Source organism: Paramormyrops kingsleyae, chromosome 4 (genome assembly GCF_048594095.1).
Source record: "Paramormyrops kingsleyae isolate MSU_618 chromosome 4, PKINGS_0.4, whole genome shotgun sequence".
Classification (NCBI taxonomy): domain Eukaryota; kingdom Metazoa; phylum Chordata; class Actinopteri; order Osteoglossiformes; family Mormyridae; genus Paramormyrops; species Paramormyrops kingsleyae.
The window spans coordinates 41,589,473-41,614,631 of NC_132800.1; the positions used below are offsets into that span (position 1 = coordinate 41,589,473).

Here is a 25,159-nt window from a genome sequence, read left to right on the forward strand (position 1 = left end):
ATATGCTCTTGGCAAACATCCTCTGTTCTTACGAGCTTGAGAACATATAATATTTTATGAGTTAAAAGCTCCCATTTGCCATGGCACTCGTTTGACTTGGAAAATTCTAGAATAATACTAATAATGATCTTGGGATGACATGTCCAGCTCTAGGCAAGAGTCACAAAGCGCTCCACTGGACAGAACAGCTTATGATGCACTCATCGGGGTTTGTTGATGAAGTTCTCCTTGGCCCAAACAATGCGCCCCCCCCCCCAAACAAAGCACCGAGTCACAGCTCTGACGCTGACTCAGCTCAAAGGAAGCCAGACATTTTCAAAGCCACCTGTGGCACCCGTGGGTGCTTAATCCATGGCACCAGGACCCTCTGCAGGACACGGACTATGTCATTCCCATAATGCTCTGCGAGTATGTGCGCACATACACACCATACCGGCCAATCGGCAGGAGGAAAGCGCTTCTCTGTGACAGGCCGCAGTCAGAGTCCCCAAAGCCAGCGCTGTCCTTCCTGTCATCGTTCGTCTGGTGGCGTGGCACTGATGGACAGTGACTCACATACACTCACAGGGCAGCTTGTGAAGGAAATTGGGCCAGAATGTTCACAGCAGACATGACTACAATGACATGACTGCACTCACGCCAAAATGCATCCTAACTGCTTACACTGGCCAGGGTCAAAAGGGGGCCTGAAGCCTATCCCAGCCCATAGGGGCCACTCTGGACAGATTACCAGCCCATCACAGGGCACACACACAGCGGGCAATCATCACATTCACACACATCGCAGAACCGAAAAACCACAGCGTGCTTGTGTGTCCTCTGGCCAAGGGAGGTGTTTACTCCCACTCACACCGCGCATTATTCTGTGGCCCCTACTGGCCATAAACTGTCACTACATTGGGGGTGACTTTTTGAATGGGGCCCCAGAGAAAACAAACCCGCCCCTCGCTGTAGACTATACACAACTTCATATGTAACAATTTCGATATAAAATATTTTAAAAAGTATAACATATTACGATGATAAAAAGTTATTGGGGGAATATGAAATAAGTACAACACTACGGTGAAGAATATAAAAATTTGCAAATTTCACTGGTAAAATATCAGACGAAAAAGCTAGATAAATAGGCAGATACTAATAAAAATAAGTAAATTTAAAAGGTGGTTTTTAGAGGCATGGAGAGAGCATGGTTGGGCTGAGACCTGAGCATAGAGAGGAAGGCCCACTCGCCCACGCTGGTGCGGCAGCGCAGTGTTCTGAATGGGGGCGGGCCGGGCCAGGGGGGCGGGCTGAGAGCCCAGCGGGGCCGGGGGGGGCTTCCTGAGCAGATGGGAGCAGAGCGCCAGCGCGGCGCTTTAATCCCGAGCGGCAGGACTGCTCCGTCCCAACCGTTGAATGGTGCTGCTCCTCGGTACCGTTACAGAGTCCACTTTCATTCACGAGGTCCAAACGGCCCTGCCAAAACACTGCCCCCTGATTGGCCACCAATCCTGGACGGAACCTGTGAGTCCATTGGAGGAGCAGATGTCAAAGCACTGGGCCTGGGGTTCGAGAGGGATGAAAGGCTGCCCTCGCTCTGTTTGGAACCCCCTACATCCCAGGGGGTATCTATGCGGGGCTTGTGGCACCGTTGCAGTCCCTACCCCGTATTTAGGTGTGGTTTTCTGAGGACGATGTGGAATTTCTCTCATGTCTGCCACCTTATCACTGCAGAGGAGCACTTTATTATAGCCATCCTGACCCCTCCCTCACCAAAAACACACTGCATGCTAATATAAATCAGTGCATATTACTAAAGGCAGCTTTATCCCTTCATGGATGCTGGGCATGCAATGTGAGGACCTTACAGATTCAATGACGCCCCATCTCCACCCACAGGGGAGGAACTCCCGGCCCATGTGGGAGATGGACATGGGGCGGGGAGTAAGAGGCGTTTGCAGGTGTGTACTGGGGGGGGCTCACTCAATTCACCCGGTGACTTCTAGGGTTCATCTGAGACTTCATCCAAAAGGGCGGGAGGATCTGGACGGGGGGCGCATTAACATTTGGTGAGCTGCTTGGCCACCCTGCCAGTGAGTGCCATCAGGTCCCCAGGGAGAGGGAGGGCGGGGGTGCGTGTAGCAGGCTGGGCAGGAGCCAGAAATCAGAGTCTGCGAGGCTCACCTGCTTTTCGGCACTGTCTGGAAAACACGCCTTTACAACAAACACACATACACTCTGACACACACACACACACAGAGTCCTTAAGATTGTTCTAAATGGCATCCAGACTGAACCCAGGAATCACTGCAAGGGCGTATCAGCAGTAATGTAGCTTTAATTGTGTAAAGGTCATGGGGACACAACTATACATCAGCGAAGACGGCCACTCTGTGTGGTTAATTAAAGCTTGTCAGTGGAGTGCCAGTCCCGTGGGCCACAGGCTGCCGGGGCGGGGCCCAGGCGTGGGGACATGGCAGCACCGCCTTTGATCGCGATCAAAGACCGCCAACGCCGGGAAGACCCCCGATGCCAGGATCACAAAGACCCCCGACACCATAGTGCTGGGGAAACCCTGGATGACTCATTCCCTCTGCAAAACCTGCATGAGTCATTTAAGGGACATGAAAATGTAATGTGTAAAGAACCTGTATGGAGTCCTTATTTCTGAATCACTGAAACAATACGCTTCCTCTCGCACGTGGTCGATAGACTAACAGGAGAGTATCATCCCGTGGTGTCTCTGAGCGGCCCTGGGAATATCCTGTCCTTTAGAAGCTCCACGGCACCTCCTCTGGTACCTCACATTACAGCCATCTGGTCATGTGGGGATTTTATACAGCATACCCCATGAGGATTTTTTCTCTGCGGTAAAACTGCTTGCTGCCCCTCCAGTATGGCTTTGTTTACATGGTGGGTGGAGAGATAGAAAACAGTGGTAACGGTACCTGTCCGCATCATGGGGGCTGTGTCGCCAGGCCCCACCGACGAAGGACTGCAGTTGGACGAGTGGAGGGGGTGAGGATGGAAAGCAGTGGGAACCAGGAGGAGAGGAACGGGCCACAAAGGTATTTCTGACAGCAACGGATCCAAATTGTGGGTGTCAGCTCTTTAAATGCGCCACTGGGCCTGGACACTGCAGTGGATTGTGGGAGCACAGCCTGCGACCAGCATCTCCCTGATGTTTCATCCAATGCCAAAGACATGTCAGAGATGAGTGAGGCACTGGACTCAAAGGCAACCAGCCCCTAATCCCCCACATGGATGCGCCACCGATGCTGGAACTTTCCACCACAGCCAGTCATACCGGCACACAAACTCCATAAACTCCATCTATAAATACAAAACCCTTGTGAAATATGCATCGGATTGTGGGTTTTCTCAAGTTACTCTGGTTGTTTTCTGCAGTGTAAAAACATCCAGCTTAGATGGATTAGCATTTCTCAGGGGACTGGCATCCCATCCAGGGTCTTTCCCTGCAAAGCCTGGCTGCAAAGCCACACAGGATAAGCGGTTCTGCAAGATGGATGGATGGATAATCCATTTTGGCAGAAGTAGTCCTCGTAAAAGACCTTCACCCAAGCAGTGTCCGGTAATGGATTAACTGACATCATTAACGGGAAGCAGAGTGGATCCTGCCACCTGTATGGGATCGCTGGTGATTTATGCATGAGAGGACAGCATACCCTACCTCCCAAACAGCTGTGCTTACTGATAGCCACTATTCAAACTACACATTTACGTGCCGCCCACTACTGGCCAAAAACTACACTGGAGGAGGTTAGGCGGGGTGGATCAGTGGGGAGAGGCAAAGTGACTTTTGTGTGGGGCTGCAGATACAACAAACCCGAACATGTTTATATCCACCCCCCCCCCCCCACTATAGAGAATCGAGACCCAGGATTATGTGGGGTAAGAAGCCAGCAGGTTTTCTGTTGCCAAAGTGCTGGGGGATGGGGCCCCTCAGCAGGGGCTGACTGCAGCATGGAAGGGAGCCGGGTGCCATGGGAGGAACAGAAGCTGAAGCGGCTGGAAACCATATTGCCCCTACCTGCAGATCAACTCGGGAAAAATGTGGGGGAAAAACTAAGACCCAAAGTACTGGAACGGACATGGGGTTTAGTATTAATAAGGAGCAAAGCACAGCCTGCTGGGTAATCTGCAATACCAGCCAGCCAGCCCACCACGGCAAAGACCAGGCAAGAGGGAGGAAGCAGCACACATACAGAGAGAGGAAATTGTGGTTTGACTCCGCCTATATGCCAAGAGTAAATAAAACTGAGGTTTTCCAAAATTTCTTGTTTTAAACTTGTTAAAAAACAAAGGCCGTTACTCTCGTTTGCTTGGGTTAAAGGTGTCATGGCAAATGCCATTTAGCACAGAACTGACAGGTCAGACTGGGGAGGCTACAACAAAAATGCCAGAGAAGATGTCTAATCACTCATCACCACAGGAAACCAGTAAAGAGGGCTCCCCGCGAGAGTGGGAAACAGTTCCCTGGTCATAGGAAATGAACAGATCACTTCCCTCAACATAATTACATGCTTTTCTGAAAAGCTGTTATGATTCATGACAGCTTGTTGAATGTATTTTCTTTTCTTTCTATTCAAGTGATATATATTACATTTTTCATAAAACACACAACGTATACCCCCCATGACCAACAAATATGTATCATTCCCACTTTGTAACAAAAATATTTGGTCACTGCAGAGGCTCAGCTAGATGAGCAGGTAGGGATGCCCCCTGATGTCCCACAATACCCAGTAGCGGACATCCTCCCCAGCCTTCTGTAGCGGGGATGCCAGACTCGATTGATTACTAACAGCAAGACAATCAGTAATGTTCCCCCAGAGAGAGAGAGATGCAGAAGAAAAAGTAAAACAAGAAATCAAGAAGGAAATTTAAAAAAAATATCCCTATCCAGTGAGATAGGATTCAGTGTCGGCGATACTCTGTATTTCAGAAGAAATTACAAAAATGGATGAATGGATGGAAAACGCCAAATGCCATCCATCTTACTTAACTGATTATCCAGGATCATGATGAGCCTGGGGTCTGTCCTGTAAGCTTAAAAAACAAAGCAGGAGATACCCTGGATGGGGTGCCAGTCCCAAACTGCAACCTCTTATTAATTATCCAGTGAAAATGGACACATGGTACATTACACTACAAGACAACCCAATGTGGATCTATGTGGCTGATGGATACAAATCTTTCCTTCAAAAGTGAGACGAGTGAATGGCTCTAAAGTGGGCGTGTTCAATGAAAATACCATAACACCACCCAGAGCCCCCTAGAGACTTTTTGGTGGTAATACAAGCCCAGTTCTAACAAAAAAAAAACCTTTGTAGATTGTAGTGAACTTTCTTCACTGGCAACTTGCAAATTGATTCTGCACCTCAGCACGATACAGGTCCATTTATCATGCCCCATGCTTAGGTTCTCTTGTGGCCCCAAAGCTCCACAAACTAGGTCTTGGACTCGGCCGGGCTCTGATACCACTCGGGGCTCGACGCTCCACCGTCATGATCGTATGCCATAAGCAGGTTATTGATTTCTGTGTTTTTTTTTAAATGCCAAAAGGGCAATATTTTCCATCTACATGTGAGACGTGTATGAGCCTATGTCTGATTCCTACATGGTCGACAGCATATCGAGAAGCTGATGCAAAATGAAATGTCACCACTGACATGATGAATACAGACTTTCTAATAGATCAACTGTACAGTGTTTGAAGCAACATCTGAGATATCATAATGATGTCTCCCTATACATGCCTGAATAAGTACAATACTGTGTAAAACTCTTTGGTCAGAGTTCCTTAATTCTGTTTCAGTTTGCAACACAGTTTCTATATTTCCCTACTCAGACATAAACATTTAACCTGGCAATTCACTGATTAAGATGTATCTTAGCAGGGAAATCTGAAAACTGTGGATCCTGGCCCCCCAGGACAGGAATTGGGCAACTCTGTCTTAGGCAGTCCAACAAAATGATGATTAAATGATCTTCATGTTGGTGTAAAACTATGATTTTATGTCTGTCAAAGTGTGTCAGCTGAGCCATTCAAAAGTCTTCCCAGTGTTTGCAGTAACCATGTAACACACCCATGTCATTTTTGGCTAATTGGTATCTCATTTAGTTATTTAACTAAATAAGATTTATCGATTGATTAACTATGCTGGTGGTGAAATTGAACAAATATATAGAATGGCTGGGGTGCCCCAGAGGAGAGTTTTGGGAACTGAAGTGGTGTTCATCTAACCATACAGCTAGATATCAGTAACTTTTTGAGAAAGAGGAAATTCTTGTTATTTTTTATTATGTCATTGTTCATTTGCATATATTCTATTGCTAAACTGTGCCTAGCAGTAAAATAGAGCAAATGTACTAGGGATGGGCATCACCAGTAACCTCCCGATATATTATCACGATACCTAGGTGCCGATTTGATATGTATTGCAGTTCTGTAAGTATTGCGATTCTATGAATATTCCGATTTGATACTACAGTTTATTCACATTTTTTTTTCCTTTTTTAGAATTTTACAACCTTGAACCATCTAAAAAAAAAAAGTTGAGCCATACTGCTAAACTGAACATGGGTAAATGGAACATACTCCAAATAACTCCAAATAATTTTCCTTCTCTCTAAACCAAAGGCAGCATTTAAACAATTTCAATGCAAAACAACTTCAATGTCACGCTCCGCTCCGTCCGCTCCTAATGTGTGCCACGCCCACCTCATTACCTCCTGTTTCTCCCTTAAAGGGGCAGTCCCAGACCTGCCTGCTCCGGACCTGTCTGCTCCGGACTTGCCAGCAGCACCGCCTGCTGCTGCTGCTGCCGCCGCTCTGCCAGCAGCACCGCCTGTCCTGCCTGACCCGCCTGCCCAGCCTGTGGTCCCTGCAGCTGCCGCCGCTCTGCCTGCAGCAACGCCCGAGGTGCCCGCCGAGGCGCCCCCTGCTGGCCGCGTGATGGCGGCGCCCGTCGAGGCGCCCCCTGCTGGCCAGGAACTGAGGGTGCCCGCTGCAGCTCCGCCCGAGGGCCTGGCTTTGCCTCCGCCTGCAGCGGAGGAAGCCGCTCTGCCCGTGGTGCCCCTGCTGGCCACATGACTGAGGTGCCTGCCGAGGCACCCCCTACTGGCCGCACGCCCGAGGCGCCCGCTGAGGCGCCCCCTACTGGCCATGTGAGGGCGGTGCCTGCCGAGGCGCCCCCTGCTGGTCGCACGCCCGAGGTACCTGCCGAGGTGCCCCCTGCCGGTCGCACGCCCGAGGTACCTGCCGAGGCGCATCCTGTTGGCCACGTGACTGCGGCGCCTGCCGAGGCGCCCCCTGCTGGCCACACGCCCAAGGTGCCTGCCAAGGTGCCCCCTGCTGGCCAAGTGATGGCGGCGCCCGCCGAGGCGCCCCCTGCTGGCCACACGCCCGCGGCCCTGCCTGAGGCCGCCTCTCCCATCCAGCCCGGCTCTCCCGTCCAGCCAGTCCTGGTCGTGGCTCCAGCTGCACCGCCCGCGGCTGCACTGCTTGCGGCCACGCCCGCGGCTCCGGCTGCACCACCTGCAGCCACGCCCCCTGCTTTGCCTGAGCCTCCACCCTCAGGGACCTCCCTCTTGACTCCCTCACCCTTGCCTCAGCGAGGCCGACACCCCCAAGGACCCCGCCAGTCAGTTTCCCGTAAGGGACGGGGACACAGGCATCGGGCCCGGGTCCCGCCCACCCTGCTCCCTGGCTCGCCTATTCGGCCCCTGGCTGTGGCTCGGTGGCTGCCTGCGGGTCCTCCGGCTCGGGGTTGGCAATTGCCACCCCAGACGAAGTCCTTGCCACCCCTGTTGCCACCGCGCTGAAAACATTACACTGTTTGATTTTTACGAACATTTCTCAAATCTCCCAGCGAACGTGAATGCATCCTTACGCAGCACGCACAAGCGTGCAGCGTGCTGTTGCTGCTACACTTTTCATTGGTTAAACTGACACGCAGGTATTTCGTGCTCCAAACGGCTCCAAAACATCGCGGCAGCACACGCGGGATCGATGTAGAGCGTTTTTGCTGGTATGTACGGCTTTTATTGGTATTAAATTAAACGAAGTACTGTTTTAACGGGAAGTAAGGGAGACATTGCACTGTAGTGCTTAGCATTAATTAGAGCTGGGCGATTTTTAAATAAAAAACTCGATTTACGATTCGAATCGATTTTTTTTGTCTGTTACGATAGTCGCTGTGTCAGATTACACGATTTTGACTCCTAAAAATTTTGTCACGTCGTGGACAAGAAACATGTCAGACTACACGTTGTTTTCCGACCAGTCATCGCGAGCTGTCTCACACACTCTTTCACTCGCACATACACAAGCTCACTCATATAGCCTACACACACACACTCGCACATACACTCTCATACATACATACTGTTCTATTATTATTCTTGTGGTACATATTTGAATGTGTACAACTGCCTTGTCCTGCCTTGTTTTGACAGGTCCAAGTTTACCTCAGTTTTTGTTTACTACTGGACTTGATTAGTCCAAGGAGCACTTTGAATACTTATTCTATTTTTGCTGTATACTTAATACATATATAATTGTGTACATTTTGGAAAATAAAAACTTTAATTAATCTGTATACATTTTGTGGAAAATAATTTATTTTTAGTGTAACTGAACACTTTGCATATTGACCCCCCAAAATAATACCTTGCCACCCCTTTGCCACCCCTGTTTTAAAAGTCTAGCTCCGCCACTGCTCCTGGCCCCTTCGTGTCACCTGTGGGTGTTCCCTCTGTGTCTCCCTTCTCTGTTTGCCTGTCTGCGTTTCCTGTTCTTTGTCGTGTCTTGTCTTTCTTTTCGTCCTTGTTCCTGTTCTGTGTCTCTGTCCTGTTCCCGGTCCTTTGTTGATGGGTTTTGGTTTTTGTCTTCCAGGTCCTGTTCCCCGGTCTCGTCTCGTCTGTCGCCTCCTCTCTTGTGCGCGCCTTTGGGGGGGGGTTATGTCACGCCCCGCTCCGTCCGCTCCTAATGTGTGCCACGCCTACCTCATTACCTCCTGTTTCTCCCTGATTGTTCTCACCTGTGGCTCGTTACCCGTAGCTTGTCTGTTGTATTTAGTCCTCGTCTGAGTCAGTCTTCCCCAGACTTGTCATTAATGTTACTCGTCGTTCTTCACGGTCCTGTTGATTCTCCCTTAATAAACCCCGTTTGCCCTACTTCCTGGCTCCGTATCCCTGCTTCCCGGATCACCTTCTGCCCGACCGTGACATTCAAATATAACAATATATTTTTTTCTTAAAAACAGAAGTTAACAAAAAGCTACATTTACTGCTTTTGTGGCATAAACTACACCGAGCTTTTATAGGAAGTGCGACAAACCAAACAAGAACAAAATCAAAGACAGAGAAACATCAAACCAGGAACAAACTGAAATAAAATTGCAAAACAGTTCAGGCTGGCCTCAACCCCTCAACTGAAGAGCTGCCAGCCTCCACGCTGTGCATTAAGCCACACAGCAGCCCAGGGAGACAAAATACGAGGGGAATGGGGTGGCCAGTGGGAGCTGCTGACCATACTAGGGAAAAGGCACTTGGGGGCAGGGCTAGAAGAGCTGACCCTGCCATCAGTTTATACAGGGGATTTTTACCGCATTGCATTGTATCAAAGTGCTTATTGTCTTATTGTAGTTCCGCTGCTGCATCTCGTGGCTCATTTTTGGAGGTGTAACATAATCTTTGATGAGTCTATATTTGTCATTAAGAGAAACCCGTCATGGTTTCTGTGCATGCAGCATTAGCCTCAGATAGCTAGCAGTTTTAATTCTTTCCATATGTTGTCATGTTTAAAAGGCCCTAAATGAACACTGTAAGCAGACTACTTGATTACTATATTACATGTGTTAAACGTGGCAGAATATTGGAGAAACTGACCTTGAACTTGCGTAATATTTATTATTATTATTATTATTATTATTATTATTATTATTATTATTCGACCCGTTATAACTGGCAATTATTCTGATTTCCAAAAAGTGACTACTAAATTAAATTGCTGCGTGCAGACAGGCCATGTGTAATATATATGCTATGTGAGACAGTGTTCACGACGGCCCAAATGACACTCGCGTGTAACGATAACAAACACAACTTGCTCACGGCGCCGGTGAATGAGTAACAATAATGCTGTCTTTGTATATGCCTTAACAGCTTCGTAGTAATGAGAAGTTGTTAAGCTAATATAATTAACAAAACAAATATGATTAATTATTGTAATCATGTACAGTTCTATATAAAGAGTATGTCCAGCAAAATAAATTATTTCAAAGAGATACCTTTACAATTTAGCACAGGCAAATATAAACTCTACTCAGTTGAAGGGGTTCTGAAAATGAAAGCTGTGTCTCTTTAAGAAACATGGCGTCTTGTAGTCGTTCGCATGTGATTTCTCTTTATAGGATGCTTATGAAGGAGAGCAAGAAGTTTCCCTCGTATAATTTTAGGTAACTAATTCTCTCATTTTATGGTCGCCTTGCAGATTTCTGACGGCAGTTTCCGCGGTTGACACGCTAGCTAGCTTGTTAGCTACATGCACTTTATAGTGTTGGTCCACAGCATTGGGCTCCCGTCATGTTTTGGTTTTACTCCTGCACGTATAGAATGGAATTACATGTAAATCTTTTTTTGTCCTCTAATTTAATTAAACAAACTATATGGCATGCTAAAATCGTGATTAAACTGATTGTTATAAATAACCTTCATTCTACTTTGTCAGTAATGAATCATAATGTTAAGGTAAGTGCAGTATGTGTTTAATACTATTTTAGAATAATGGACACTTTATTTGTGAGTTCGGCTCCAGTTGAATTTGGATGATTGATTACTTAAACTGGTTACTCAAACTGGTGAGGCAGTGATTAGAGAGCTGACCGGGTTGGAAACTAATCTTATCAAATGCGATATAAATTGCGCTTTCATGAGCTTAGTATATAGCTACTGTAATTGTTTAAATACGGATTTACGTTTGACTTGCCGATACAGTTGAAATGGTAATAAATAACGGGATTTATTGGGGAATTTTTTCAGGGGATTTCTTCATGTCTCATATGCTTGATTCTACTCTCCTGCCAACCTAAAGGTTATTCAATAGTCACTTGTTAGTCAGTTGTTCATAGGCAATCATATATGCTTCCTTAAATTCGTTAAATTATAATCATTTTATGTTTGAATCGCTGAGTCAGCTGACACTTTGAATTACTGGCTACACATTCAGATGATACCGGTTGGGGAGGGTGGTTCAAGTTCATGGCCAGGGCCTTCAGGAAGGTAGTGGCGGGGGTGACACTTTTTTTTTTTCTTTTTTTTTGTGCGCATGCTCCCTGAATAGAGCGAAATGCCTTTTATTGCTTCTACCTCTCATGCTGCTATGTTATGCTAGAAGGGCAAGTTCTAGCAATTCAGAATTTAAGCTATAAAATGGACATCGCTCTCAACAATCAGGGTACTAAGAATCCAAACCCAACCTGTACAGGTTATGTGAAGAAGCTGCCCTCGCTTATTCACAGATGGGTCCAGAGTTACCTGCAATAACCCTGCCACTCAGACATTGTCCACGGAACATAATTTCCGGGCAACCCTTCATCTACACCTTCTTGTCTTATTTTCTCTTTACATTTTTTTTTGGCAGTTGGAGTATGAGTTTGTTGGTTTGATCACGGTGGAAGGCCTTGCATCAGCTGAGCACAAGCTCAGACATCTTCACAAGTCCAGATCTGAGAGTGATGAGAAGGTTCTTCTCTGTGTCTCTCAACAAACGTGCGCGCACACACATGCACGCTGTCCATGGTTGGCTAAAATGTCCTCAGATGAAATATTCATCAAGGCATATCTTTTCCCTTTGCATGTGACACTCCATGTGACATTCCGAGTGAAATTCCATGTGAAATAACAAACTAGTTGGCTTCTGGACCAAGGTTATGAGGTACTGATGTTCAGGCAAGGCCAAATTTAAAATCTCTTGTCTTGTACTTTGTATATATATTCAAATTAATAAACTACAATAAATAACACAAATGCATAAAGGCCCTGTTAGAAGTACAAGCTAAATTGAAAATATACAAAATCGTTTTTCAGTTATTACACATAGATGTGCTGCGAAATTGTATACCTTCTAGCAATGAACTGATAGATGCTCAGTGCTGAATGGGTGTCTGACCAGACTGTAGCATGTAGTAGGGGGTTGAACGGAGCACACATGGCCTTCCATGTACCGTATTGGCCCGAATATAAGACGACCTGAATATAAGACGACCCCCCCCCCAATTTCCAAGTTCATTTTTGGGAAAAAGTTTTTTGAAGACCAGATTTTGTCTTGTATAGAAAACTTGTTTATTTGATAACGCTGTTTACAATTTGTTAGAACAAAAAAAAACATTTCATAAAGTTCAATATGTCAATGCATAACTATCTATAACGTATGGAATAATTTTACAGAAAAGTGAAAAATTATAAAATTCACCCAGCCTGAAACTGAAAGAATACACAGAAAGTGTGATGAGCCTGGTGCATGAGTCTGTGGCCCAATCCCAAACCGGTCCCTACACACTCCGCCTCACCACTCCGCCTTTGTTTGCGCGTTCCCGAGACCCGTCGCCATGTTGAAGTGTGTCTCAAAGCAGCAAGGGCTAAGGGGGAGTGGTCGATTATGCCCTCCTTTAGCGAGTCGGCAACGATGGTGGCTCGCGCGATTTCACATTTTCACTACCACTTCCATATCCCATAATTCCTAGCGCACAGGAAACAGAACAGCGCGATAATTTAATAATTGGATTCTAACAGCACAGTGAAATACACATAGAAAGTCTATGTTACATGTTATAATTCATCGCTGCAGAAAAAAAATTAGGAAAGCAGTTATTTATAACTGGTCAGTACAGGTAGATTTTATCGTGATCCGATTACGAGAGATTTTGTGTACTTTTCAAACTAGAAACCACGCGAAGAAACATTTGTACGCAAACTCGATCAACATCACACCAGCAATAACAATTTATGTTTCATATTTGCCTGTTTTTTCCTCTACATATCTGGATCTGGTATTTGGTACAGAAGTAATGTTTTATGCGTGTAAACTAAGTTAGCTATGGTAGAAATTGTACAATCGTCAATATGACACATGTACATACTTAAAATTGCTCAGTGCAATAAGACGACGTAGCCGTCGTCTTCTCGCATTAGATAAACTGTGCTTTTTTAAAATAACTGATATGTCATTAAAGAAAATACAATACAGCTTCTTGATGGATCCATTTCGTCAAATCACTACGTAATGCATTTGCTCTTTCCGGTAATGAAGACTGTAAAAAGGCGCTGCGAGGGCAAGTCTGTCTCAAATCTTTCTTGTGACAATTTCCTTCAGTTTAAGTGTATAGGGCGTGTTGTGAGGGTGACTCGGCGGGAGTGTGACTCGAAATGAAGGCGGAGTGTCGAGGGTATAGTTTGGGATTGGGCCTGTGTTAGCGCAGTGCTATTAAATAAGACACTTCACTCTTTATTTCCTGAAAACTCTGTTGCCTGGTGACATGAATAGCATTCTAAAAAATAAATATAGCTCGTGAGAACAAGCATTATTTAAGTGTTGTGGCATTGTTGTGAGGGACGGTGGCCGATTCATTTAGGCTAAGTCAAAACACAAATAAGACGGCCGTGAATATAAGACGACCCCCCCCCCCTTTTTAAGAGGGTATTTTTAGAACAAAAACTGCGTCTTATATTCGGGCCAATACGGTAATATTAGGGGTAACAGTCTTATTGGATTAAGCCTCTCAATGTGAGCAAAATGGGTGACCAATTAATAAAAGCCTGACTGCTTCTTTATAAATTTAATAGCAGTTGGTAAGTCATTCTGATGTAGGGAAGCAGATTCCAGGTGTGTGACACTCCTGACCTCCGCTGGCTGGTTTCAGACGCTCTGATTGGTGGTTTCAGACCGTCGTGTACCTGTGCCGCGGTTTTCTGGTATGAGCTGGCTGAGGGTTGTCTTTCATGGCACAGTGCCGTTCCGGTCGCTGCTGCTCTGCTGCCTGCCTGTTAGTCCCACAGAGTCGCCGGCTCAGATGAAAGAGCAGCCAGCAACTGGCTGTGCCAGTGGTGGTAACGAGAGGGGGTCCTTTTGCACCCTGTGGGTTTAAAGAGCATCAATTATCCATGGAGTCTCTTTGGAAGACGCTGGGCTGCAAATGTCACCGCCCTTAGGGGCCGTGAGTCACAGGGGCCAGGAACTCAGCAGCGCCACCTGCTGGGCCCTACGTCACAGACTCCAGCTCACAGCCATTATGACTTTAAATGGATGCTGGCGCTGTGAGCATCACTTCAAAGCCTGTGCCGGCCTGTGGGGGGCGCTCTGGACATCTGTGCTTCTAACGCCTCTCTCGCTGTGTGACGCAGGGCCAAAAATGAATGTGGGTGGTGGGGAAAGTGTGATCTAGGCACTGGGGGCGGCGATGTGCCAGTGCTCACTCAGACCGCGCTGTGTACTGACAGGGGTGTGTGGCGATGGCCAACCCCTTGCCCAGTTGTTATGTGCCTTGCAGTGAGCTGGAGGCAAGAGAGCGTGTGTCCGTAAGGCTACTTTCAGAAGCCACCCCCACCAAATCAAACCGTTCAGATTTATGCGTTTAAAACCCCTTTTGTTCTCCATCTGTTCCCCCGGCTGAGCTGCTTCCATTCGACCAATCCGATCCGAACGGTGCGTAAATCTCCCGAATTCGGCCATCTGTTTGGCGCATCAGGAGCATTCTGCCATCCCGCCTTGTCCGCCGCGGAGGGAAGGGGCTCCTCTTTTCTTCTTTTTCATTGCTCTCCCTTTCAGGACATACGCACTGCGCAGAGTGAAGCATGGCTTCAGGGAGAACCAGCATGTGGATAACCCTAGGACCCTGGACATGCTCCTGGGCCAGGCCCGAGAGAGCCTGGCGCTCATCAAGCGGCAGGTACGCTGCCCCCCCCCCCCCCCCCTTCCGGCCGCATCCCAGCTCCCTTCTCCCTTGCTAGGCATGGAAACAGCTGGCCATTCTGAGTATAGGCCCGGCTCATGGGCCATCAGAGGTGATACTGCTCTTGGATCATTGTTTCTAGGCGCAACACATCAGGTGCAGGACAGCAACGGTTATGGTGTGTGGCTTGGTGGGTTAGGCAGTGTGCCTGTGTTTGGAAGGGTGTCGGTTCACGTCCTGGACCTTTCAAAATAGTCACATGTCTGTTGGGCCCTTCACCAAGGCCCTTAATTTGGGTTAATGCCCATTTCTCCAACCCCAGGCTTCACTCTCAACTGTTTGTTTGTTTGTTTTTATGTCTTGATAGAGAGCACGATAGACTTTGTGAAAGCTGAAGAATTCCAATTCACCTGAACGAATGATAAATAAATGATACTTGAAATGCTGCTTTAACACATGCTTATACATTCTCTTCTGAGCCAAAAAACCTTTATTACGAGCCAGCTAGTTTATTACGGCCTCAAAAAATTCTGCTTTGTTTTCCATGCCTCTCCAGATTTACACGTTAAATGAGATTTTGTAGTGGTGTCAGTGCGTATCCCTGTTCTGGTGTCTGCTGGCTCAAAGTCCCGTGTCTGACAGGCGCAACACCGCATATTTCCTTCTGGGCTGAACATGAAACCGAATTCCCAGAGCAGTGAAGCTCGTAAAATCTGTGGAGAGAAAGCTCCCCTGTTTGAATGGATCGTGTGCCCCCAGGGTTAAAGCTAAGTGTGACGTATGTGAGTTGGGCTGCTGTGTAGGCCGGCCTCTGGTCTGAGATTTTGGGGGGATTTTGGGGGCCACTGAACTCACAGCTTGTTGCCCCCTCTCGGACAGTTAGTCACATTTAAAGCTGTGTGTCAGGATGTCCGTTTACATATAACCTGACAGATTTCTGCAGGTAACCTGGGGAACAAGCGCAGCTACTTAATTCAACCATGCCACATGTCATTCATCTGACAGTCAGCGCAGGGGTATTTTTAGAAGCCCCCAGGATTATCCCCCCCCACAGTGTACAGACGAACATCTGTCAGCCTGTAGTGGACTAATCTCTGTATTGATCGGGTGGGGGGGCACTGCTGGGAACCCATCTTAATGATGAAGGCACTGGGGAAATGGCCCCCAGTGAAGCCTCGGACCCCCCAAGGCGCCGCCAGATGCCATGCCCCCCCCCCGGTCTGGTTTAGATCTCTAGGTATACTTTAGGGCTGTGGCTCTGGGGGCAGATGTGGTGGTACTCTGCACTGTACTGTGTATATGGCTGTCTTTGTGATCCAGCCGAGGGTATCATGGCAAGGGACCGTGTGCGTTTGTGTTTGTGTGTGTGTGGGGGTGGGGGTGGGGGGAGGGTGGTCCTGGGGCTCTGAGTACCCCCCCCCCCCCCGAGATCTGCCGGTGCATACAGGTGGGCCACAGGCAGGGTGGCCAGCGTGAGTCACTCCCTCCCACCTGTCCTGTTGGAGTTCATCCCGCTCCCGGGTTGGAGGGCCCACTCTGTGAAGACGCTGTGGCGGGGACTCCCACAGGCCTCTCTGTCCGGCTCCTGGGACTCCGGCAGCATTGGCGCTCCCGGTTACTGTCAGTGACCCTGTGTGCTGTCCTCCGTCTTCACCAGCCCCTTCCCCCTAATTATAACTGAACACACCCAGACTCAATCTCCCCCAGACCCCCTTACATGTAATCACTGGACACCTCCTGTTTTATTTAGTTTTTTCCATTATTCAGTTTTGCCTTTTTTTAAAAAAACTGTTTAATATGTGAGGTGAGAATAGTCCCCACCCCCAGCCACAGGCCTTGAGCAGAACAGGGGAACGTGGCTCTTTATATTCGAGGGGGTACTGGGTTGCATTCCTTCTTTAAATCTGCTAGTCTCCCTCCTCGCTGCCGACTGGATGCGTGATCCTCGCGCGCTGCTGCTCGCCACAGTGTTAGGCGTGACAGAAGCCTCCCGCCTCTGAGGCGCGTGAACCTCCCCCATTGGGGACACCGTGTCCACATTAGCCCCGCCGGCAGCCCGGCACGCAAGTGACACTGTGACAGACCCCGTTTGGCATCGACGCCGGAGGAGTCAGGCAGGCGGTGCGGGGATTACGGCTAATCCTGCTTGGTGGAGGCAGCCGTGAATCCCCCCTCTTCCAACGCCTCTTTGATCCTGTAACTGAGACACGACTGTGCTGTGACGCTGCCCCCTGCTAGTCGCGAGAGGAATGTATAGGCAGATGTGGTGCAGGTTACAGCATGGAAAAGATAATAAAATATATGTTTCATGTGCTGTGTACTTGTACAGTGTAAGGTTACATGTTTTATATGTGATTTTTATTTGGAGACTGGTCATATAGAGGCTCGGTGGGGTCACTGGATGGGTGTAACTTGGGGATGGGGCTGTGTGCCTGGCAGCGCAGTATCACAGATAAGTGGGGGTGAGGGGGGTTGGCCACAGGGTGGTTGTGCATACAAATCCATTAACTACAGTACTTTATATTCAAACCCTTTGTATGTGGAGATATAATTAGTTGCATCCTCCAAACCATCAAGTTTTCCTGGACATGTCTGTGGTTGGGGGGATAGATCGCTTGCCTGATCTGCGGACTTAGTTTTTCTCCTCTCATTTGGAATGGTCTGGTGACCGATGCTCCGCCCCTTTCTGTGCTCCCCCTGTGTGACAGGAAGCTCAGAGTCACGCCTCGCGCCGTTTCCCGTGGTGCCGTGGGAGGCGCATGCTCTGTATCCCGCCAGGGTGAGCACGCCTTGCGTCTGCAGGGTCATCTGTCAGACGTGACATTGCCTGGACCTGTTTTCAGACACTAGCTCCCCCATCAGGGTCTGTTCCCTTCTGCTTTCTCACATTCCTGCTGTGATCCATCCAGCAAAATCCCATCTACACATTTGCTGAAACTTTCACTCTGTCTGGGTAGAGGGGGGGGATGCTGTGTCTATATTTGTAAGCGGTGTTGACAGGCTGCATGGTGCCCCTTCCCCCCCCACCATCTGCAGAATGCTCTTGTCGTTCCCTGTATGCATCTGAGTCTGCAAACTGCCATCTATGAACGTCCCACATGCATGTGGCTTATTGGACAGGTACGCCCTGGTGATCTCCAAGGATACATCCTAGGAGGAAAGTTACTTGATAATGAGCTCCTCTGCACATTGAGGTACGCTTTCTGAAGTGGGAGAATCGCTTCTCTGAACCTATGACGTTGCTCTTCATTTGCCTGTCTGCTCAACTTCCAGCACACTGAAAATGGGAAAAGATTTCAGTTAATCATGGTTCCTTTTTCCCAGAATGCACTGGCATTGTTATCTGTTTTACCGCAAACATCCCTGCAGGTACGGGAGCCTTACGCACCATATTGCTGGGTTTGTTTATATTGCTGAGTGATTTTTATTTTGCCAGTAACTGGATTCCCCTTTGGTTCCAAACCATAAAACCAGCCTGTTGTATAGTCCTTTTCCCTAAAGGTCCTCTCTTGCCCCATCCCTGAAAGGCACGTCCTGTTTGGCTGTCTGGCTTCCAGAGCACACACTGGCATAGCCTCAGTGGCCTTCAGCTGAGCGCTCAACCAGTTTTTCACTGTATCTACACTCTAAACGCTGGCACCCTCTATGGTGAGGCGTGTTTAACAGCGTGTCGTCTTGTCGTTTCTGAGTGCTTTTGCTGGAGGTTTGCAAAACGCGTTGATGCACAGCTCATATGTCAACACGTTTCATGTGTGTGCTGTTCCTGCAAGAGTTCTAACGTGATGCCCCAGCTTTACCCCACTACCCCCCCCAAGGCACCCACAAAACTCTAAACTGATCCTGACTTTATGTGTTGTGTTGGTCGTGAATGTAATGTGGTGAGTGGTGGTGGTCTCTACAGACCAGGAGGTGTAAATCACATGCCAGGTGGTCTGGTGTAGCACACCTCCCATCCGCGGGGCCCTGTTAACGCTAAACGCTAGCGTGGAAAGATCAGAGGAGCCATGTGTGTGGTGGCTTGGTGTCATTTGTACAGGGGAGTCATGCAGGAGGATCCCACAGGCTCTTTGGGACTGATTAAAATCTTAATGGCTGGACCCCAGGCAGCCCACCCACTCATCTGTGCCAGCAAAGCTGGGCGTGGCCAAGGACTGCTGTTAGCGATGTGCAGTATGGTCCTGACCACCAGAGGGCACCACCAGTGTGTGTATGGAACTGGGCGACTTGGAATCTGGTGTGCCTTGGTTTCCTTTGCCATTATGGCTGTTTGAGGTGCGTGTAAGTGGCACCTTGTGCCCGACGCAGGTGTGTCTGTGTCTTCCTGGGTGCTTCGGGCATGGTGACTTCAGGCTGACCTGCAGCTGTCCAGCGCAGCATTGGTTTGTAGGAATAGAGGGTGACGTCTCTGTCACCTTGGTGGTGACTGGCTTACCTGGCTCCCCCACTTGTCTCTTTCTGTCGATCCCACAGGCGAGGGAACCCCCGGATGAGCCTGTGGCGTGAGTCATCGTTGCACCGTGCGGGTGGGTGGGGCAGGGGAGACACCGGCTCCCGAAATGGCCCCCACCTGCCCGCCTGCCTGCGGCATTCTGGTAAAAGCTTACTCACGCCCCCCTCTCCCCATATGACATCACTGTTGGGTTTGCCGCTGTGCTCCGTGCTCTGTGTGCCTGAGGAGCAGCTGTATGAAGCTGCCGAGGCCCTGTGGCACGCTGAAGCCCCCACCCAGATCAGCGCAGTTGGTCTCCCTCCAGCCTGCCAGTGTACTTACATGTACGTTGAATGGGGCCCCCTGCTGACCTATGGGAAGCAGCCTTTTTGTGATGCAGAGGATGGGGTTCACTGGAAGCAGTGAGGAAGTTTAGGATGTTGTGCTGTGTGTGTCCTGCAGGTGGTGCTCTGCATGTCTTTTTTTTTTTTTTTGTCCCTCCCCCCTCCGTGTGACATTACAAAGTGCTGCTGGGTGTTTTATTCCTGTTGGACCTACCAGTTTATCTGACTGCAGATGAACAAGAGAGACGGTCCCGCATTTGCGTTCTGGCCTCACCGCATGCACGTGCGGGGGTGTGGAGGACTCCACTCCTGACGTTCGTGCCCCCCCTTGCTGCGAGAACGAGCTGCACGCCAGCACATTTAACTTATGTGCCCTTTGCACAAATGGCCCTTTTGGTGTGCATGAGCTGCCGTTGCCCCCTAGTGGAAATGCTGAAAAACGCAGCCGTTTCGCCGCGCGGCCATCGCTCGCATCCGCAGTGTGCTCCGGAATCCCCCCCACTCCGAGTCAGGTCAGATGCCCGTCTGCGTTCGCCCACATTTCTTGCTCAGCTCCCCCAGCCCAAGAGGGACGGCAGATTCTTACAGTGCTGGCAGGGAGAGTCTCAGTCAGCAGTCAGAGAAAATGGCACCTACCCCCCCCAAACACACACACATGGGCGTGTGGTGCAGGCCTGCTCTGAGCCGGGAGCCCTGATTGGCTGCTGGCTCCCCTCCCACTCTGCGTCAGTCTGACACATTCTTTTCTTCTTCTCTCTGCTGGACAGGGGGACCTCACTGCCCCCTCCACCCCCATGTCCCAGTTCTCCCCCTAGAAGGAAGTGCACCAAACCTTTTGCTTTTGAGCCGTCACTTTAGACTCCTTTCACATATTCTAGTTCTGTTCCTGGGTGCCGGGGGTATTTTAGGCTGAGTGAGGGTGACTGCTCTGCAGCCTGGTGCCGCTTAGGAGGTCCAATCCCCACCCCCACCCCCCCCGACAGGGAGATTACTCTGCGTCGGCCGTAGTGAGAGGCATGCAGAGAATCTGAATGTCTGACTGACGCTAATCTGTAGCCGAGATGACCTCTGTGTGGAAAACCTGACTAAGATTGATGTGCAAATCCCACTGCGTCACAGCGCCCCCCATCGCCCCCCCCCCCCCACCCCCAGAAGTGGACTTGTGTACTTTCAACCCCACCTGGAGGAGTATATGGGTACTGCATGCATTTTGCAAAATCCCATGCCTGTGGGTTGTGTATTAAGCTGACATTTCTAGACGTGTGTGAAATGTCACCATGAGGTGAGAGGCCAGGTTGCAGTGGTGATGGGAGTGGCAGCCCTGAAGCCCTGCCAGAGAGAACAAGACCAGGTCTGTCCGTGGACGTGGACGCCTCACCACGAGGCCTGCGGGGCCTGAATCGCTGCTCTTCTGCAACAGACTGGCGCCCCCATTTGGCTGTCTTCCGCATGGATCCAGCCTCACTCTGGTAGTGTGCTGTAAATTCTTAGCCTGTGAATGTTGCCTTTTGGGGTTTGAATTATACCCTGCGATGTAGTATGTACTATGGCAGTAGATGCACTGGGGTTGTTCATCGGCTGTTGTGTGGTGGACAATGGTCTTTGGATGGCTCAACCACAAGGGGGTGTCTGTCTGAATTGCAGTCTGATCGTGACGGTCTCCTTGGTGTGCTGCCCTTCCAGCTCCTGCTGCTCATGCCAGCAGAAAGGTGGTGGTGGGGGAGGGGGAACTGGGGGACATTGGTCGCTCTTGGCTGGCTGTGGGGGGGATGCAAGGGCGCTTTGGACAGGTGGCTGCTGGCTTCAAAGCAGCCGCCAGTGGTCCCTGTCACCCTTATCAATTTGGCCACTCAGGAGGCGGGGAGGGGGCTGGTGGTGGTGCTCCAAAGATCTACTGTTCAGAGTCTCTGCAGTATCATCTCTCCAATCACAAGGGTGGTTCTTCTGCTGAGGGATGAGGAATCTTGTTTTAACTCAAGGACATTTATTTTTTATTTTTTTTTAATTCTACAGTTTACTCAGGGGCGAGCAGTTCTGTCCGCCCCTATAAAAAGCAGCATGATGGCATTGTTGTCGTGTCAGTAATCGGGCGTCGCAGGAGGACCCGCCCAGGGAGATTCAGGTCTGTCTCATTCCCTGAGCCTCAGCCAAATGTGTCAGCTTCCCTGTGTGTGCATGTCTGCTTTAAGGCATGAGCAAGTTCACAAAAATTGTAGTTATGAATCCTATGTACATAACTCTAAGGAGTCTTTTTGTGTGTGTGGGAGTGTGGGAGAGCGCATTTGCCCGTTTCACCTCTCAGCCCCATCGTGGCCCCCATTTCCCTGGCTGCGTCAGGACGTCCACAGGGACCCTGCCAGGGGGCATTGGTCAGCACCAGCGGCGACTGCTGTGTAAATTTATAGAGCATCCACCCTGGGACGGGCCTTAATGTCTGCCTCTGCTGACTCAGCGTGCGTTTGGTTTTATGTATCCCTCTGGTGTTATCGTTGTGCTTCCCGCTCATAAATGCCTCTTCGTTAGATTTCAGAGTCGCGCTCCTTCGTTATGCGCACGGTGCAGTCCTGTAATGGTTCTGTAGGATGTCCTCTGGTCAGCTAGGAGCTGGTTGTGACCGCTGGCTTTGAAACAATGCTGTGAAGGCTTAGGGGGTTGGGGGCGGTCTTGGGATGGTTACGCCGAGAGCGATGAGGGACTGGCTCCGTGTCGAACACCTGCTAGGGAAGAGGCGTGGATTTGTGGTGCTCTGACAGCTGGGAGGTGTCCCGGACCCTGGGGGTGGCCACATGGACCCATGCTGTTCTGGACCATGGACACACTGCCAGTTGCCTTCCAGGGAGACAAACGGAAATGAACGGAAAGTCCTGTCTCCACGGGAACAGGGCAGCAGCATCACCTCTCTCCAGCAGGTGTTCAACGTGGAGCCAGAGCCTGTCACTCATTGCAGCCTTCATAGCAAGGTGGGGTCCCAGACAGCAGTGACTGAGACCTTTCCTCAGTTACTGATAATTTACTCAGTAAACGCCCCCCCCCCCACTGTTTCAAGGACGCAGATGGTCTTATAGCCTTTAAAATGATTATCTATAATCTTCTGAGCTCCTCCGACAGCTCTTTCCTTTGCTTTCTGTGGTCCATGTTCAGTGTGGTGCACACAATGACACCAAACAACACATTAGTGTGTTCTTTCCCTTTAAATATGCTGAATGGCTGATGAAAGGCTGTGATAAATTAAGGTTCAACAATTATTTGAAACATGACTATAATGCAAGGATAAGTTGTCTCTTTAGGGGTACCAAAATCTGTATTTTATATGTATTTAGCATATCTTTGTAAAATAAACAATAAATCATTTCTATCCACAATTTTATTGTTTACTCTGTCACATGCTAAAGGCATGTGTTACGCAATTGCTTTTAATTGAATCATTTTGCAGGAGAAATTAAGCATTGTTGAATGAGTTGTAAGGGTACCCAACAAATTTGTCCACGTCTGTATATCCATGCAGGAAAACCAGTTTGCTTCATTTAATGACACAACAGCTGAGCAAGGTGAACAATTTAACAAATTAGAAGATGGTAAATATTACCCACATAATAAGCTGCTGAAGCATGTCAGTGAGATGAAGGAGCTCCCTATTGTCTAAATCCCAACCAAACACTCCATCCTGTGATGGACCATAATACTGCACCACGCTGTGGTCTTCCTCCAGAAGCCTGTATCTCTGGCCTGCGTCTCTCCCATCTCTGTGTTCTATTGGTCCATGTCCCTCCCGTGTTTGCATCTCATTGGCTGTTTTTCAGATTTTTCTTCCATCCTCAGGTGACTGTTGGCCAGATGTACTCAACCCAGAAGTCTGTTGTGGAGAAGGTGGTGCAGGAGCCCATCTGAGTCAAAAGCTTAAGCCCCCCTCCATCCTTCCCTGTCAGGGCACAGGTGGGGGTGGTACATCAGTGTAAAAGAGAGCTGTAAAATTGTATGGTCTCACTCTGAAATTCTTCACTGTTAGCCTGAGTTTTTCCTGCAAGATTACTGTATTCTACTATATTTTATATATTTTTTTGCAATTTGAAAAGCTGCTGAAATTAAAGTATGCACTTCGAATACATTCTTGTGTGATTGGGTTTATGTATAAAATTGCATTAAGCTGTTTAAGCATGAGGACTATGGGACTGAATCACAGTGACTTCGTGGAACTGGCATATTCCCAATGCTGTCCGGAACAGAAGTGGCGTGCCAGTGTAGCGCATACACAGCTCCGTGGTGTGTTAGAGGGAGGGTGTATCTCGGAGCTCAGGATGTGAGGAGGGGAGGACGTTGGTACAGAGTCATAAACTCATTTTATTCACAACATAACATATAAAACATATCAAATGTGAGACATTTCATGAATATTTCATGAAAAATATTGACTCATTTTGAATTTCATGACAAACACATCTCAAAAAAGTTGGAACGGGGGCAATAGGAGGCTGGAAAAGTTAGTGGTACAAAAACCCAACAGCCGGAGGAACAATTTGCAAATAATTAGGTCAATTGGCAACAGGTCAGTAACATGATTGGGTATAAAAAGGGCATCTTAGAGTTGCGGTGTCTCTCAGAAGTAAAGATGGGCAGAGGATCACCAATCCCCCTAATACTTCGTCGACAAATAGTGAAGCAATTTCAGGAAAAAAAAAGGCCAAAAAACCATAGTGGATGCCCGTGATCATTGGGGCCTCAGGCAGCACTGCCTCACAAATAGGCATGATTCTGCAATGGAAATCACTAAATGGGTATTTCTAAAAAAACATTGTCAGTGAACACAATTCGCCATGCCATCCGAAGATGCCACTTAAAACTATCATTCAAAGAAGAAGCCGTATTTGAACATGATCCAGAATCACCAATGTCTTCTCTGGGCCAAAGCTCATTTAAAATGGATTGTGGCTAAGTGAAAAGTTCTGTGGTCAGATGAATCTAAATTTGAAATTCTTTTTGTAAACCAGGGATGCCATATTATCCGGACTAAAGAGGAGAATGACCAACCCAGCATGTTATTTGCGCTCAGATCAAAAGCCAGCATCTCTGATGGTATGGGGGTGCATTAGTACATAGGGCATGGGCAGCTTGCATATCTGGAAAGGCACCATCAATGCTGAAAGGTATATCCAGGTTGTAGAGCAACATATACTCCCATCCAGATGACATCTCTTTCAGGGAAGACCTTGCATTTTCCAACATGACGATGCCAAACCACACACTGCATCAATTACAACATAATGAATTCGTAGAAGAAGGGTCCAGGTTCTGACCTGGCCTGCCAGCAGTCCAGATCTTTCACCCATTGAGAACATTTGGCGCATCACAAAATGAAAATTATGACACAGAAGACCTAGGACAATTGAACAACTAGAATCCTGTGATGCCACACAGTGGTAAACATTACCTTG

The 25,159-nt window shown here is 48.6% G+C and overlaps 1 protein-coding gene across 2 annotated transcripts; it reads left to right on the forward strand.

The window, feature by feature from the left end:
* Positions 1–10,346: 10,346 nt before the first annotated feature.
* Positions 10,347–23,835, forward strand: LOC111858969 (LYR motif containing 4). 2 transcript variants are annotated; one of them, XM_023841228.2, is made up of 3 exons: positions 10,347–10,466; positions 14,834–14,954; positions 23,550–23,835. In XM_023841228.2, exons 1-3 carry the CDS (start codon positions 10,381–10,383, stop codon positions 23,616–23,618), a joined length of 276 nt encoding a protein of 91 aa, XP_023696996.1. In that variant the 5' UTR covers positions 10,347–10,380; the 3' UTR covers positions 23,619–23,835. The 2 variants fall into 2 exon arrangements, with proteins under 2 accessions (XP_023696996.1, XP_072567459.1); XM_072711358.1 differs by lacking the exon at positions 23,550–23,835 and adding an exon at positions 21,744–23,542.
* The last annotated feature ends 1,324 nt before the right edge of the window (positions 23,836–25,159 follow it).